The following is a 15,685-nucleotide window of genomic DNA, read 5'->3' as shown; positions in this document are numbered from 1 at the left end:
AAAACATATGAGGATCATGAGCGGCAAGTGCGGTTTGAACGGGACTTACGTGTGGTGACTCGGACAGACACTGGGGTTCCTTCGCGGTTCTGGACTAACGCCATGACCTTCACCTCATACTGGGTTCCGGGGTCCAGTCGATCTAAATCCACGGCCGTCACGTCGCCACCCACCAACTGACTAATTTCTTCGCCACCTACAGCACCATACGGCCCAGACGGTCAGCTGGTTACACAACTTGGGATGTAACGACTTATCGTAATCCAGAGACCAACCATCAGCTCTCCTCCACGACACGCGATAGGCCGTTGCTCCTGGTACACCAACCCACGTAATTCGGACAACCTCTCCTGGGCTGTCCTGAACTCGGAGTGACGTCACCGTCCCGACAGAAGACTGGTATTGTCCTGTTGTCACAAAAACATACGAGCCATCGAAAATTTCTCACAAAGGTGGTCCACCCCTCACATGCCAGACATACATGCGCTATTCAACTTGGACATCAGTTAGAGTAGTCAGTGTTCATTCACAATGTGATTGTGAACAGTACGTGTTGGAATTCAGGTTTCCCTTAATTATAAAATCAGCAGTAGAACATAGGTAAGTTTCAGGAAAATATCAGTTCCCAACTAAAACAGGGAGAAAACCAATCATAACTTTCATCCATCCATCCATCCATTTTCAATGCCACTTCTCCTAATTAGGGTCACGGGGGCATGCTGCAGCCTATCCCAGTTGATTTCGGGCACAAATATTTTTTGCTTTTGTGCCGGCTCAAATATCTAAACAACTATACCAACATAAACAACACAAAAAAGTGCTTGTTTTACATCAAAATAACAATTTATTTACAAACAAAACACATTTAGAACTGAGCTATGTGTGCACTAAAATTTCATTAAAACGGCATTAAAATTTCCCTACAACGTGTGACCTTCTGCACGCTACATTCCTCCACGCTCCCTCACTTCCTCCTTCCTGTCATGTGTGATTTTTTCCGTCCACATGATCCCTGCCGAGCTCTATCAAATGCACTTCTGCCACCTTGTGGCCGTTTTTATATCTTAAAATTGCTCTGAAGTGGAATCCATTAGTGGAGAGTTGTGTCGTCACCTCTTTTTGCCTCTCGCGCAGCAAAAACGTCAAAGACATATAAATACGTTGTTGTCCGCATTAACCGTGACAGCCCTAATAAAAGTGGTTGCTGAAAAGGGTTTTGTGTGATCCTGTACATACTGCGGATGGAAAGTCCCTTTCGTACCTGTTCTGACACTCAGGGAGGCGGGACTTCCTTCTCGGGAGCCACTCAGAGCAGACACAAACACGCTGTAAGGAGAATCTGCCTGGAGTCCATCAATGGTGAAGGAAGCGACGTCAGCAGCTACGTTCCGAGTTGTCTCCACTCCTGCGCAACAAAAACACACATTGTTATTTTTTTTGGTTATAATTTCATGTTTTGCTGAATGAGCCTCACCATCGCCATCGCTGCGCCATCTTAACTTATAACCCGTCGCCCTGGTAAAAGGCGACCATGCTATGCGTATCCACTCGGGCGTGACGTCGACGATGCGAAGGCCAGAAACGGTTCCGCCGTGCGAGTTGGTCCGAGAGGACAGCGTGACCGCCTCCCCGACGCGGCCGTTGACTATGGCGGCCACGCCGAACACCAGCGCCTCATCTGGCTGCAGGCCGTCTATCGTAAAGGCCGAGGCTTCTGCCCCAACCTCACGAGACTGTTCTCCACCTGGAGCACAAAGCAGCAGGCAAAAATGTAAAAAGATGGCCTCAAGAAACACAAAACTGATTACCCATCATGAGTGGAGATCACTTAACCCTTCCATCAGTAGAACTAACTGTGCGGTGTCGAGTTCAGTACTCACTATTTCCTTGTCTCCATGTAATCCTGTAACCCGTTGCTCCACTAATACCCGTCCAGGCTATACGAATTCTGCGGCTGTTGGCATGCGTCACTCTGAGGTTGGACACTCTGGCGACACCTTGCACTGAAATGAAACGCGAGTGGCACAAAGTCAGTTCATGCAATGATTGTGTTGAGGAAATAGTGATAGGTCCATGATAGGTATTGGAGGGATTTGTCCATGAAACGTTCTCAAAACTTGCTGGCTAAAAACCTGACAAGGGAGTCAAAATTGAAAGTTGAGGTGCACTCAAAACTCGACGATATCTTTTTTTCTCAAGCTGATACGGATAACTTTCTGCTTCTCAGGACCGATATGGTACCAATGACCGATATTTTTAGATATTTTTACATCTACTATTTTTAAATTTACCTTTAAATGTAGTTTGTACACACTTGGAGGTAAAAAGGACTGCAAGAAACTAGGATTCGACCAACCCTACCTGTTGATTTGTCCTAATCAAATATCATGACGTTACTACTACCACATCACTACTATCAGGAGAACCAGAGTACAGAGGGGAGGGAGACACCTGGTGTGGCCCAGCAAAGTGTACTACATTCGGGCACATGCTCTGAGCAGCCGCTGTGACGCCACGGAGGTCTCTGGCAAAACATTTGCAACGGCGCAGTGTGCTCTATGTGTTTTTTTTTCTTCACCGCGCGCAAATTGTCTCCGAAACAGCGAATGTTTGTTTACAAGTGAGCTCAGGGGAAGTGACGACAGGCCGTTAACGTCACAGGCAGGAGAAAAAAGGAGCGCTTGATTTGCTTACCCACACGGTACAGGTCATCTCACCTCGTTGGAACACTTTTTTGATTTATTGGTATGACGTCATAATTCTCTCATAACGGCCCTCCTCAACAAGTGCTTATCTTTTGCAGTGTTAAATCACATACAAACATGTAAAAAGATAACTGTACATTGTAAAATTCATGAAAAATAGCGGCACTCACGAAACATTTGTGTCTGCAATAACAGTCGTGATGACTGGACACCGCATGATGTTTACATGTCAGCACATTAATCAAGTTGGAGTCATAAGTATGCAGCTGGTGTGTGTTAGAAACAAAAACAGAAGGCGCTCAAGTCGCTTCCCAAGCTAATAAACGCGAGCGATGGCGATGGACACGAAATGTAACAAGTCCAAAATTCTTGTACTTGGTCAATATTATCTCTGTGGCAGAAATATGCAAATCATTTGATAGGATGCAATTACAGTTCTCATCAGTGCCAATTCAATAAAACCTTGATATTCCTGTCATGTTTTTGTGTCCTTTTCATCAGTCATCACTATATCCCTAAATCACTAATCACTAATCCCTCACCACTTCACGCGTCGCATTTCGCATTTCACTCTAGCACAGTTTTTTTTAAGTATATGAATTTATAAATGGTGCTGTTTCATGGTTGAATATGGCCTAATGTTAGTAAAATAATATATGAAAATTTAAGCAAATTCTACATATTTTATTCTAAATTAAGCACTTTCAATCATAAAAATGTCTAAATGAAGTAAAGTCCAAATATAAGGCATTCAAAAGATGCCACGACATCCACATTATATGACACATTCTCTGCAGAGAATGTGTCATATAATGTGGCTGTCGTGACACGCACAGATGAAACTACCTTATATGTGACTGTGAAACTGGGAGGCATCGCAATATTGCGGTTCATTAGTAATGCATGCAGCAAGAATAACAGCTTAATTTGCATAACAGCAAGCATGTTAGCATTAATAGCATGCTAAATTAGCATATTAAACTTTTTTGCTATTTTCAAAAGTATAGACACTTAGACAGTGCTTTCGTGTTAGGTGTTAGCATGCTAACAGTTTGCATGTTAGCATTTTTGCCATTTTTTCAGGTATTATCCTACATTGACACTATCACGCTAGGTGTTAACATGCTAACAGTTAGCATGCCAATTACAGCATTTCAGTCCAGCATCAGCTGGTCAGGGTTGCAGCACTGCAGTTCTGCATTCTCTTGCAGATGAATAAAATTAGCTCCCTTACTATATCACAGAAATGAATGAATGAATAAATGATGGCTCTTTCATGGTAGACTATTATTGTCTATTATGAGTTAAAACATCTGGAAATGCAAGTAATATGTAACATTCTGGTCACGAGGCATCAGTAAAGTCACATTGCTTTACCTCACCTTGCACTCGATGTACCAGCCATGAATGCAGACCAAAAAAAGCTTTTCCTCCCATTCCATGTGGAAGTGGTACATTTTTGCCTTCTTACTTTGTCTTTCTTCCCGACTCAGTTTGAAACCCTTTCGTAAGGTTTGAAAAAAAAATTGAGGCTGACTGGTTAGCTCGCTAGCTTGCTAGTATAAGAGCCAAGCAATGTCATGTAAAGGTGACTGTGTGAGTGTTATTTCATGTCCTCAGGGATCTTATGTTAAAAACCGTATTTGGAAAGTCATAAACAGGTTGTCTGTGTTCTGGCTACAAAAATATTCAATCGAATCCTATAACATGAAAATTTATTTATCGTGGTCAGGTATGGAACCCGTTAGCCGCTATAAACAAGTATTTTCTAAACCTCTTTTGCACACAAATGCAACTATGGAATAAAAGATGTTGCTACGCGGTGTGTCACTCGATGTATTTTGTATTAATTAGAATATACAAAATAACTTTATGAAGCAAAAGATGCAAACAGCCTACAATAGGAAGCACTGAGCTAGTTTGTTCAAAAAAAGGGAAGGCCGTAAGCAAGAACAAGGTGCATCTCAATAAAGTAGATGTGCAGAAGTTCTGTATTTACGTTAGACGCCTGCTGTATGTTGTCACATGACAGCTGTGCATAACCCACCTGGTCTGACAAAGATGCTGACTGGCGCTCCTTCATTGTCCGCCACGAGCGCCGTCACGCTCACATCATAGGCCACGCCCACTATCAGGTCTCTGAGGTCAAGGCTCGTCTGGTTCCCGGGGATAATCTGAATATTTTCAACTCCCGCTGACAAGAGAGAGAAGGAGCATTGAAACATTTCATCCACACCAGACAATACAAGCTTCCAGTGTACCTTCAGGGCTTCGGCTAACGACGCGGTACTGCGTGGCACGAGCAACTCCGCTCCAGCCAAGCCTGACTGTACTGCCCAAAGACTCCAGCACCCTCAGGTTGGACACCCTGCCCACTGGCTGCACTTCTGTAACGGCAGTCATGCAAATGAACTCTGGGGTTCTGCGCAGTAAGAGTAAGAGCGCCGTCACTGACCTCTGGATGTGAAAGAGACGGGCGTGGCCTCCTCACGGCCTTCAAAGAGCGTGTACAAGGTGATGAGGTATTCTGTGTTGGGCTGAAGGCCAGTTAACTCGTATTTGCTGGTGCTCCTGGGTAAAGACAAGGTCTGGGCACGGCCACCTGGAGACAGGCCGACAGTGATTGGCGCTATTTGGCAAAGACATGTTATAATTAATATGCACTCACCTGACACCTGAGTTTAGTGTTATCTCATTTAGCATATCTCATAAAAGTAAAATCTTTGACTGCTGTCTTTGTGTTACAGGTCTCACCACAACATGCAAGCGCACCTATTACTATTATTACCTATAGGGGGTATATGTTAGCGGTGCACAATAATTATCGGGCCCATGTGAGGGAATTATGACATCCTACCGATAAATACAATAACGTTAAAAATAGCTCCGATAACCGATCATTTCACTGAAACGCTCCAATGAGGCGAGGTTACCCGTACTGTGCAGGTGAGCACACGTTAACGGCCTGTCGTAACTTCCCCTGAGCTCATTCACTTTCTGAGGAAGACATTTGGTGTGCTAGTCGTACCAAATGCTCTGTGATGTTGGGGGAAAAAAAACAATCAAGCACACAAAAAAAGGACCATCCAACTGAAACGCGTTGGAAAAGTGCTAAAGGTTTGCCAGAGACCTCCGTTGCGTCACACCGGCTGCTCGGAGCGTGTGCCCGAATACAGTGCACCTTGCTGGGCCACGCCAGGTGTCTCCCTCCCCTCTATACTCTGGTTCTCCTGATAGTAGTGATGTGGTAGTAGTGATGTCATGATATTTGATGAGGACACATCAACAGGTACACTTGGTCACATCCTAATTTGTTGCGGCCCTTCTTACCTCCAGGTGTGCACAAACTACACTTAAATCTAAATTTGAAAAAGTAGATCTTAAGTTATCGGTATCGGTTTGAAAAAAAACAACAGACATTGTGCATCTCCAGTGTACTGTATGTCATAAGTTGTCGTCATTAAGATGATATGCAAAGGGTGGCGTTGGCTCTTTGACCCACCTTCGCCTGCCCGCCACTCCAGGCGGTAACCCTGAGAGGATGGAAAGATTCTCCAGGTGAGGCGGATGGAGGAGGGACTGGTGGTCGCGGCGTTGAGGACCTGCTGCTCCTGGCGCTCTGACAACAACATCAGTTGCTAAATTATGTACAGTGCCACATGGAGTGGGTTCAATCCTCTGTTCAGATGTTTAACTCAGTGGCGCAGCACAGCACAGTAGAGTAAAAATAAACACATCACTTTATTTACTGTACAGCATATTGTCTCTTAAAGGGTCCCTGACATGGTTTATCATCTCTGCTTAAATATGTTATATATTGTTTGCAATTATGTTCTACATTGTTCCATATTTTAAAGCGAACGGTAAATTCCCAAAAATGACGTTCATAGTTCATGGCGCCAGCCATGACGAGCTAGCTCTCGCAGTTCAGCCTCATTTCCGGAAGTGATGCCATCGGGGTGCTATCACTCAGGTAAAGATCTGAGAGATGCGTCGATAATTTGGTAGGAGGTAGAAACATTTGGAGATGAAGTAGAGGACATATGGAACATGGACGTAAGCCTTAAGACATGGAGATGAAGACTGGTCGCCATCAGAACACAGAATGGTAAGTGTAAATTACTCTGGAGTTGCTTATCCTTCAATTATTGTTTTAAATCACCTTCTTAATGAGCATAAAGGGGTCTTCATAGCCTGATTTATTTTATATTTCATCACCCTCACAGCCGCTCCCCACAGGAAACACACATAGATGTTTATCTAACATCTTTGGCTTTGAATCCTTGTCGCTATCATGGAATAGTGCTTAGAAGACATTATGTAAATAAGACATGACTTACTCTGTTCTATTACTTGACGTCGTTCTTGTCTTTTTTTCCTTTGTACCAGTGGAATAGCATCCTTTTTCAAAATGCGTTTATACCGTACTTTCAAGCCAAATGCTTCCTTCAAAGCAGTCATCAGTGAAATGATCACTGCAAAGAACAGCACTCGAGGCGGGCGTCCATCTGTCTCTCGTTCTCTGCACTTACTTTGTCCACTGTTGTCTTAAACCTTCCTCTTTTGGGAAAGTAAACAAACTTACAGTATTACTCGGATACTACGTATTAACATCCAGCAGCAAGACAACATTTTGGCATGACTACTATTTTGATGAAAATGAACCAAGTCAACTATCTGCCTCGTTTGTTTACTCTGCCTTGGCTGAAAGGTGTCACCCCGATGACGTCACTTCCGGAAATGAGGCTGAACTGCGAGAGCTAGCTCGTCACGGTTGGCGCTATCAACTACAACATTTCTTTTGCGAATTTGCGGTTCCCTTTCAAAAATGGAACAATGTAGAACATAATTACAGACGATATTTGACATATTTAAGCAATGTTGATGAATCACGCCATGGACCCTTTAAAAGCAAGTGCTCGGTGACAAACCAGTCACGCCGTGGAAGCGTAAGACTTGTCACCCTTCAGTCAGAGGCTGCATGCTTACTTGTTAACAGTTGCCTACATTGAAAGCAGAAGCAAGGAAATACATGAATGAACACAAACAGCTTCAGTCTGTGACTCATCCTTCCAGGAAGCCATATGGACATTAGTCACATGAGACAGATGGTGTGCGTGTAAAACGACCTGTAGGTGGAGAAATGTTTCCTAAACAGAATTAATGTGCACCATGGAGTTTCCCAGAGATGAACAAACATCTGGGAAGGTTTGCATCTACGGTAGGTCTCCTTTACCTGTCTTGAATGTGGCCGTTTCGCCAGGGCCCTCAGTGTTGCCCTCATAGAGGGGAATCACATTGAGGACGTACTCCGTGTCGGACTGAAGTTGGGACAGCATGTGCGCCTCGCTTTCTCCCGCAACCGTGCCCGCATTTTGGGGTTTCGTGGGGAGATAGAGCCGAGTGCGGTTGGAATCTGCGGCGGGTCCCCACTCCAGACGGTAGCTCTGCGCGCCGCCGACGCCTCGCCACTGCACACGAACGCTGCCCTCTGACTCCTTCTGCACCGATAACTGCTGCACGGCCTCCAAGCGCACTGGGACGCGCAACAGAACCAACAAAACACACGCAGCGGAATAAACACATTCAGTGGACCCTCGATTTTCGTTTGTAGGTTTTTGGTTTTTGCTGCTAAAAAAATGTCTCGGATATCGTACACGGCGAACAAACTAGTCGAGTGCTCAAACAAAGCATTCATGCGTTGGTGACTCAGTCTCTGTAAACAATGGATAGTGACTTTTCTTTAAGAGGTAAGTGCGTTTGATAAGAGCTCGGCAGGGATCATGTGAGTGGAAGAATCACACATGACAGGAAGGAGGAAGTTAGATGGCGTGGAGGAGTGTAGTGTGCAGAAGGTTACACATTGTAGGGACATTTGAATGCTTGCACACGCGTGCACGCGCGTGCAAACACATATTTCAGTTCCAAATGTGAACATTTCAAATAGTTGATGGTGTTATATTTGTACATAAATTGTTATTTTGGTGTAAAACAACCCCTTTTTTGTGCTGTTTATGTTGGTATAGTTGTTTAGATATTTGAGCTGTCAGAAAAGCAAAAATATTTGTGTCAAAGTGAAAGTTATGCTTGAAATGTATCTTTTCACAAAAAGCTTGTTTTCTCCCTGTTTTAGTCGGGAACTGATATTTTCCTGAAACTTACCTACTGTATGTTCTACTGCTGATTACTAAAGAACACAAAAAGGTAGAAACAAACTTTATTCTAATGAAAGACGGGAGTCTAATGTTTCTTTTGGTCGGTTCCATGTTTCTATAACCATGCAACACAATATTCTGTGTGCCTTGGAAGATTAGTCGAAATGGTCCAAAATGGCGGGGTTGTCTTTTGAAAAATGGCTGGGATTGAATGAGTTAATTGTGTCTACATAAGAAAAAATAAAAACTAGAAAAGTTAGTCAAATGTAAAGATTTTTGCATTTAGTTAATGAACATTTTCATCCCTAACCTAAAAAGCACACACTCTATGCGGGTAAAACAAGTGAAAAAGGTAAAAAACAAGAAAACATTCGAAAGAATTAAAACCAAAAAAAAGGAATTTTGTCAAAAATAAAACGGATTTCATCGGGTCCGAAGAGAGCGAGAGGAGGGGATCCACACCAACAGCAACTTCTCAGCATCTTCGCTCGTCTGTGATCTCTGTCTCGCTAACACCTTTACTCCTTTCTCAGCATTAGTTTCTGTGATTTCTTCTTTCTTATTCCAAAACATCCTCGTCGTACTTTGTGATTATAAAATTACTGTAGCGGCACTTGCATCTTACTATGTCCCCATGGCGGATTATTTTGCAGTGACACTGCGACTCAGCAACGTGTAGGATGCTTTGTTTGGGCACTCTCTTCCGAGGAATGCGCAATATTGTACAGTGCACAAACGATTTTGGTAAAAATTTTAGTCGAAAACCGAATCACACAAAAACTGTGGTGTACAAAAACCAAGGTTTGACTGTACTGGTTTACATTTAATCATCGCATTTAATCATCAGTTTAATCGCACCAAAATATCAGAAAGCCCCTTGACTCACGTGTGCGGGCGCTGAGGGTGGCTGGAGATGCGGAGTTTCGAGGGAAGAGAGGGTAGAGGCTGATGACGTACTCCGTGTCAGGCTGAAGTTCCTCCAGTTTGACAGACGTGGCGTCTGCAGGCAGAGACTGCACCAACTGCTGCTCACCTGTCTGACCTGCTCTTCCAGGGGGGACAAAACAAAACAAAAGTTGACAGGGTAGTGCAGGGGTGCCGCCAGGAGTTCGGGGCCCCTTGAAAAAAAAATCACAGGACATAACTCACCCTTAAAGGAAAAGCGCACTTTTGGAAAAATGTTGCCTATCATCTTTCTCTTTTCTGTGCGTTCGAAAGATATAAAAACAGATAAAATGAGGCAGCTAATTAATGCACGTAACGGGACACACCTATTCCGCCTGCTATTAAAACACCTCCAAAAACATTTTATGTTTTTCTACAGTATCCATGCTGTGAGCATGTAGTAACAGGTACATTCATGATAACATGGAATACTCACAGTATTTTGGGAACTTCCTTCCTGGGTGCATTGATTTCACATAGCAACATAGAAAGGAACGCTACACCTAGCGTCAAAAACAAAAACAAAAACACAGCAGCAGTGGCGGCAGCTCCAATATGTAGTGTCACCTTTCGCTAATGTGTGCTAGCCACAGCTAGCTGGTGTGGTGTGGCGAGGTGTCACTACGCCACTAACGTAGTTCTTGGGCGTAACAATGTTAACTCATTCAATACCAAAGATGTATTTATATGTTTTTATAATCCCGAACGCTTGGTCCCAACAACGTATTTATATGTTTTTTACATTTCTTTTTTGCACAAGAGGCAAAAAGAGGTGATGATGCAACTCTCCACTAATGCGTTAACATTTCAGAACACTTTTAAGCCGTGAAAACGTCCACAAGGTGGCCGAAGTGCATTTGATAAGAGCTCGGCTGGGATCATGTCAGTGGAAGAATCACACATGACAGGAAGGAGGAAGTGGGAGAGCATGGGGCACTGTGGCGTGCAGAAGGTTACACATTGTAGGGAAATTTTAACGCGTGCACACGTGTAAACACACATGCACGCACATAGTTCAGTTTCAAATGTGAAAATTCTAAACAGTTCATGGTGTTATGTTTGTAAATAAATTGTTATTTTGATTTAAAACAACCCCATTTTTGTCTTGTTTATGTTGGTATAGTGGTTTAGATATTTCAGCTGTCACAAAAGCAAAACATATGTGTGTCCAAGTGAAAGTTATGCTTGTATCTTTTCACAAAAAGCTGCTTTCCTCGCTTTTCTAGTCAGGAACTGATATTTTCCTGAAACTTACTTATGTTCTACTGCTGAAATTTCAAATTTATTTTTTCTGATGAAAGACGGGAGTCTGATGTTTCTTTTGGTAGGTTCCATGTTTACATAGCCATACAACACAATATTCTGTGTGCTTTGAAAAATCAGTCGAAATGGTCTAAAATGGCCGCTACTGAAGGGGTTGTCTTTTGAAAAATGGCTGGGATTGAATGAATTAATAACAATAATAACAACAATGTCGCTGTAGCTTGCTTAATATGCAGGTCACATTATGTAAATGCGCTTTTTGGAGTTTTTTTTCCCAAGTCTTTATAGGCAGGATAAGTGCGTCCCATTACGTGTTTTCTTAGCTGCCTCTTTTTAGCTGTTTTTCTGTCTTTAAAACGCACGGAAACGAGAAAGACCTGTGTTCATGTCTCACATAAGGATTGTGGATGATGGGCAATAATAATATTAATTTTTAAAAAAGCTATTTTTTTGCTATTTGACTAGAACCTGAATTGAGTTAGATGCATGTTTTGCTGTCATATGAATACACAGACAAAAAAAAATCATTTTGTTACAGGCTGGGATGGAACACGTGCTCTTTGCCATGATGAACGCTGAGCATATCAGTATGTGGAATCAAGTTAAGCGGGTCAAATTAACTAAACTTTGCTTCTTCCTACTCCTTTCTGGACATGTGGAAGTGTGAAATATACTATGTGCTGTATTCCAATGTTACTTGTATGCACGCGTACACCATTATGCCACTCTGGTTTTCCCGCAGAGGACGTGAAATCATTCTTTATTTTTGCTGATTATATCGGCGACAGCGCTGGGAAAAAGGCTGGTGTTAAATTTGACGTGGAGCGCTCCGTCATTCATTAATGCCATTGACGTTTCACAGTCTGGCTTTAACTGGGATTAGTTTAGTGACAGTAGAGGAGTAGAGGAACTCCGTGTGAGACTGGCACTCCTGCCACATGTTCGGCTACAGAAAGACTTTTCCATCAGCCCTCAGGGGCCCCTCCTCACTAGCTCGAATCATGGCATATTGACACCGTTATGACCCAAGACACACCCGGTCTACAGGAATTTCAAGGCAAAATGACTGACAATACAAAGCGTACAGATGCCTTTTTACTGCATATTTAATCTGAAGAGTGATAACATCTGTTTGATATTTTAGGTAATGTATCGGCAATAAAGGCGTGACTGACAGCCCTCGCCTGCGGGCGGCAGGTTGTTAAGTGAGCTTATGTTCTTCTTGCTGGGCTTCGACCGCATTACATTCGCAACTTGCCACCAGCAAGTTATTAAGTCATGTCGATGCTTTTCCCGCTCCATTTCCACTGCAGTCTTTCACTCTGCTTTGACAGCCTTTTTCCTTGACAACCTGCCCGGAACTAACTTGCATCACTCGGGGTAAGATGACGCTGCCAAACCAGGAGGGCCGCATTTTGCTTATTTGTCATAATATTACAACTTTTGAAAAATAATGTATTTTCTCCTTTAATATTGCAACTCCATCCTACGAAAATGATATTATTTTTCCTCATAATATTACGGAGTTTATTGTTGTTAAATTGTGACTTCATTCTCGTAAAAATACAGCTCTTTCTTTTTTATTTCATCTTTCTTCTTGTAAATTTTCTTCTCGTAGTTATGACTTTATTCCCCAACTGTTTCCAAAAAATTACAACTTTAGTTGTTTTTTTGTTTGTTTCGCATAATATGACAACTTTAAAAAGATAAGGTCTTTAATATTTCAACTTTATGCTACTAAAATGCCGTTTTCTCCCCCTCAAATCATTATGCCGTTGTTCTCCTAAAATTCAAAATTTTCCATGTTAGATTACAACTTTTTTCTCTTAATTTTTTGACTCAGTAATTTTGTATTATTTTTTATAATTTTGACTATATTAATTAATTTATCCATGCTGGCTGTTTTTTTAAAGCTATTTAATTATATTATACTGTATATATAGTTATGTATTTTAGGTAATTATGTTTTTAGAATGTGGCGCGGGCCAATAAAAAACAGTCGCCGGCCACAAATGGCCTCTGGGCCGCACTTCAGCCCAAAACATTCAGGAGCGAGAAAGAAAGAAGAAAGACTGCCTGACCTGGTGGTGCGTAGCTAAGTCTGTATCCCTGGACTGGAGACAAAGGCTGATCCCAGGCCAAAGACAGACTGAAGATGCTTGCTTGGACCAAACGAAGACCTGAGAGCCCAGGCAGGGACTCTACGTGGAAAAGAGAGATTCAGTTAGAACAGCCTAACATTGTGGCCCTCAATCCAAGGAGCCAAACAGCTAGCATGCTATTTTGTTTTCAATGTGTTTGATGGGAATATGCAAACACGTTCATGTGTTTTGAAAAACAGATAAATCAACTAAAACACAAACATAAGGCATTAGGGAAGACGCGTTCAAATTCTGATGATATGTAGTATTCTACACTGATCACTAGGTGTCAGTAATGTTACTGCAATGTTTTCACACAAGACAAACAGGCTTTTATTGCATAACCCACGCCAAACTAAAACTCAACTCTGACCCCCTGACATCACTTCCTGTCCTCCACGCATTTACTTCAACACAAAGAAGCACAAGTTTTATTCATGTCTTAAATGTAGGGGTGTTATTTAATATCTAGAGGGCTATAATAATGTTAAAAACTATATTTAGAAGGTTTAAAAAGGTTGTCTATGTCTTATTTTCTGTTATTATGTCTACTATGTTGGGTAATAGGAGTGTGAAGGTGACTATAGGGATGTTATTTAATGCCTAGAGCAGGCGTCACCAACGTTTTTTCTTGCGAGAGCTACTTTTACAAAATGAAAATGGCCACGAGCTACTCATTTTTGTAGAAATGATTTTCATACCTTATTTCAACCCAAACAAATCAAATATGCTTGTTTTACCAAAACATTCACAAAATGCTAGTATCCACAACTCACATTTTATGTTTCAAAATACATTTCTTTCTAGCGTGTCTGGAGCGCTCTAATAACGTTAAAAAGCGTATTTAGAAGGTTTAAACAAGTTGTCTATGTCTTATTTTCTGTTATGATGTCTACTATATTAGGTTATAGGAGTGTAAAGGTAACTATTGAGGTGTTATTTCATGTCTAGAGGGCTCTAATAATGTTAAAAAGCATATTTAGAAGGTTTAAACAAGTTGTCTATGTCTTATATGTTTTATTTTCTCTTATTATGTCTACTATATTGGGTTTTAGGAGTGCAAAGGTAACTATTGGGGAGTTATTTCATGTCTAGAAGGCTGTGATAATGTTAAAAACTGTATTTAGAAGGTTTAAAAAGGTTGTCTCTGTCTTATTTTCTCTTATTATGTCTGTAATATTGGGTCATAGGAGTGTAAAGGTGACTATAGGGGTGTTATTTCATGTCTAGGGGGCTCTAATAATGTTAAAAAGAGTATTTAGAAGGTGGTAAACAGGTTCTTTATGCTCTAACTATGAAAACATTCCATTTATAAATAAGGAATCCTTTCATTTATCACGGTCGGGTCTGGAACCAATTCGCTGCCATAAACAAGGGATCACTAGTTAAGTAGTGATTTTATGCAGTGGTTCCCAAACTTTTTACACTCATGTACACCTTCAGACATTTGACCTGAAGCTATGCACCCCCTACTCCTGCACACTTACATCTTTTTATAATGGATGACACTTCAGAGCAATTTTAAGCCATAAGTAGGTGGCAGAAGTGCATTTAATAAGAGCTTGTGTTTTCTGTCGTATTCTATTCGAAAACGAGGGACGATTGTATCATGAAAGACGCTCCATAGACAGTGATGGTCACCGTTCCATGGCAGCCGAAGCTGGAGGAGGCGGACGATGATGGATTTCATGATGATGTGGATCATCTGCTTGTTGCTTACTAGTTTGCTGCTTTGCAGAAACGGATTCTCCCACAGTGTTGGGGTATTGAGCAATGACGGTCACAAGGTAGTGCGTTCCAGACCTCAGCTCTCGTGCTGTGAAGCTGCGCTGGCTGGCAGACACGGTCTCCTGCAGGAAGAGGCGTTTTGTTTTTTGCAAATGGGAGGAGTAAAGGCAATTTCACTCTGCAAATTACAGACAGAAAAGTACATAATAAAGATGGAACCATTTGGGCATGTTGATACTCAATCTGAATGTTTGCACAATTGACTTCAAACTATAATTACCGACTTCAGTCTCAGTCAAATCAAATCAGGTGTCTGCATCCTCTAAAAGTGACTGCACTGTCTTTCGATGACTACCTGGACTCACCTGCCGCAGTTCTGCCGTGATAGGCTGACCAGTGCTTGAAAGGGGCACATACTGGACCACATAGCCTCTCAAAGGCCCGCCTGCAGAATTCCAGCGGAACCTGAGCGAATCGGACGTCATGGCTGTGAACTGAATGTTGGACGGGCCGGAATATGCCTCTAAGAAGACAGCAGAGAAGGAGGACAGGTCGTTTTCCACACACAAGACTAAGATGTGGTTGACTACTAAAAGTATTGAGACACGCCTCTTTTTTAATTAATCAACCAATCAGTTGTTGGGCCAGACCTCTTCGTTCTCCATGGATATTTATTCTTAGCAGGACATTTTGGTATACAGTGGTGCCTTGGTTGATTAATCATCATTAATCTCAAAAAGAAAGTCTG

General features: G+C 42.1%; 1 protein-coding gene across 3 annotated transcripts in view; it reads right to left on the bottom strand.

Moving 5' to 3' along the window:
• The window catches only part of col7a1 (collagen, type VII, alpha 1), a 135,296-nt gene that overhangs the window by 86,542 nt on the left and 33,069 nt on the right, over positions 1–15,685 (bottom strand). For all 3 annotated transcript variants that reach the window (XR_008572235.1, XR_008572236.1, XM_054784696.1), the window contains exons 8-21: positions 15,303–15,460; positions 14,930–15,059; positions 13,150–13,269; positions 9,747–9,902; positions 7,942–8,241; positions 6,208–6,324; positions 5,161–5,307; positions 4,967–5,092; positions 4,753–4,899; positions 1,881–2,003; positions 1,475–1,744; positions 1,262–1,405; positions 276–407; positions 50–196 (exon numbers count right to left, since the gene is read on the bottom strand). Coding sequence is in view for 1 of the 3 variants with exons in the window: in XM_054784696.1 (XP_054640671.1) it covers positions 50–196; positions 276–407; positions 1,262–1,405; positions 1,475–1,744; positions 1,881–2,003; positions 4,753–4,899; positions 4,967–5,092; positions 5,161–5,307; positions 6,208–6,324; positions 7,942–8,241; positions 9,747–9,902; positions 13,150–13,269; positions 14,930–15,059; positions 15,303–15,460 (2,217 nt within the window). In the remaining 2 variants the exon portion in view is untranslated. The remainder of the gene's footprint in view (positions 1–49; positions 197–275; positions 408–1,261; positions 1,406–1,474; positions 1,745–1,880; positions 2,004–4,752; positions 4,900–4,966; positions 5,093–5,160; positions 5,308–6,207; positions 6,325–7,941; positions 8,242–9,746; positions 9,903–13,149; positions 13,270–14,929; positions 15,060–15,302; positions 15,461–15,685) is intronic.

Source organism: Dunckerocampus dactyliophorus, chromosome 8, assembly GCF_027744805.1.
Source record: "Dunckerocampus dactyliophorus isolate RoL2022-P2 chromosome 8, RoL_Ddac_1.1, whole genome shotgun sequence".
Taxonomy (NCBI): Eukaryota; Metazoa; Chordata; class Actinopteri; order Syngnathiformes; family Syngnathidae; genus Dunckerocampus; species Dunckerocampus dactyliophorus.
Note: the sequence above shows the minus strand (reverse complement) of the source record. Positions and strands in the feature narration are given on the sequence as shown.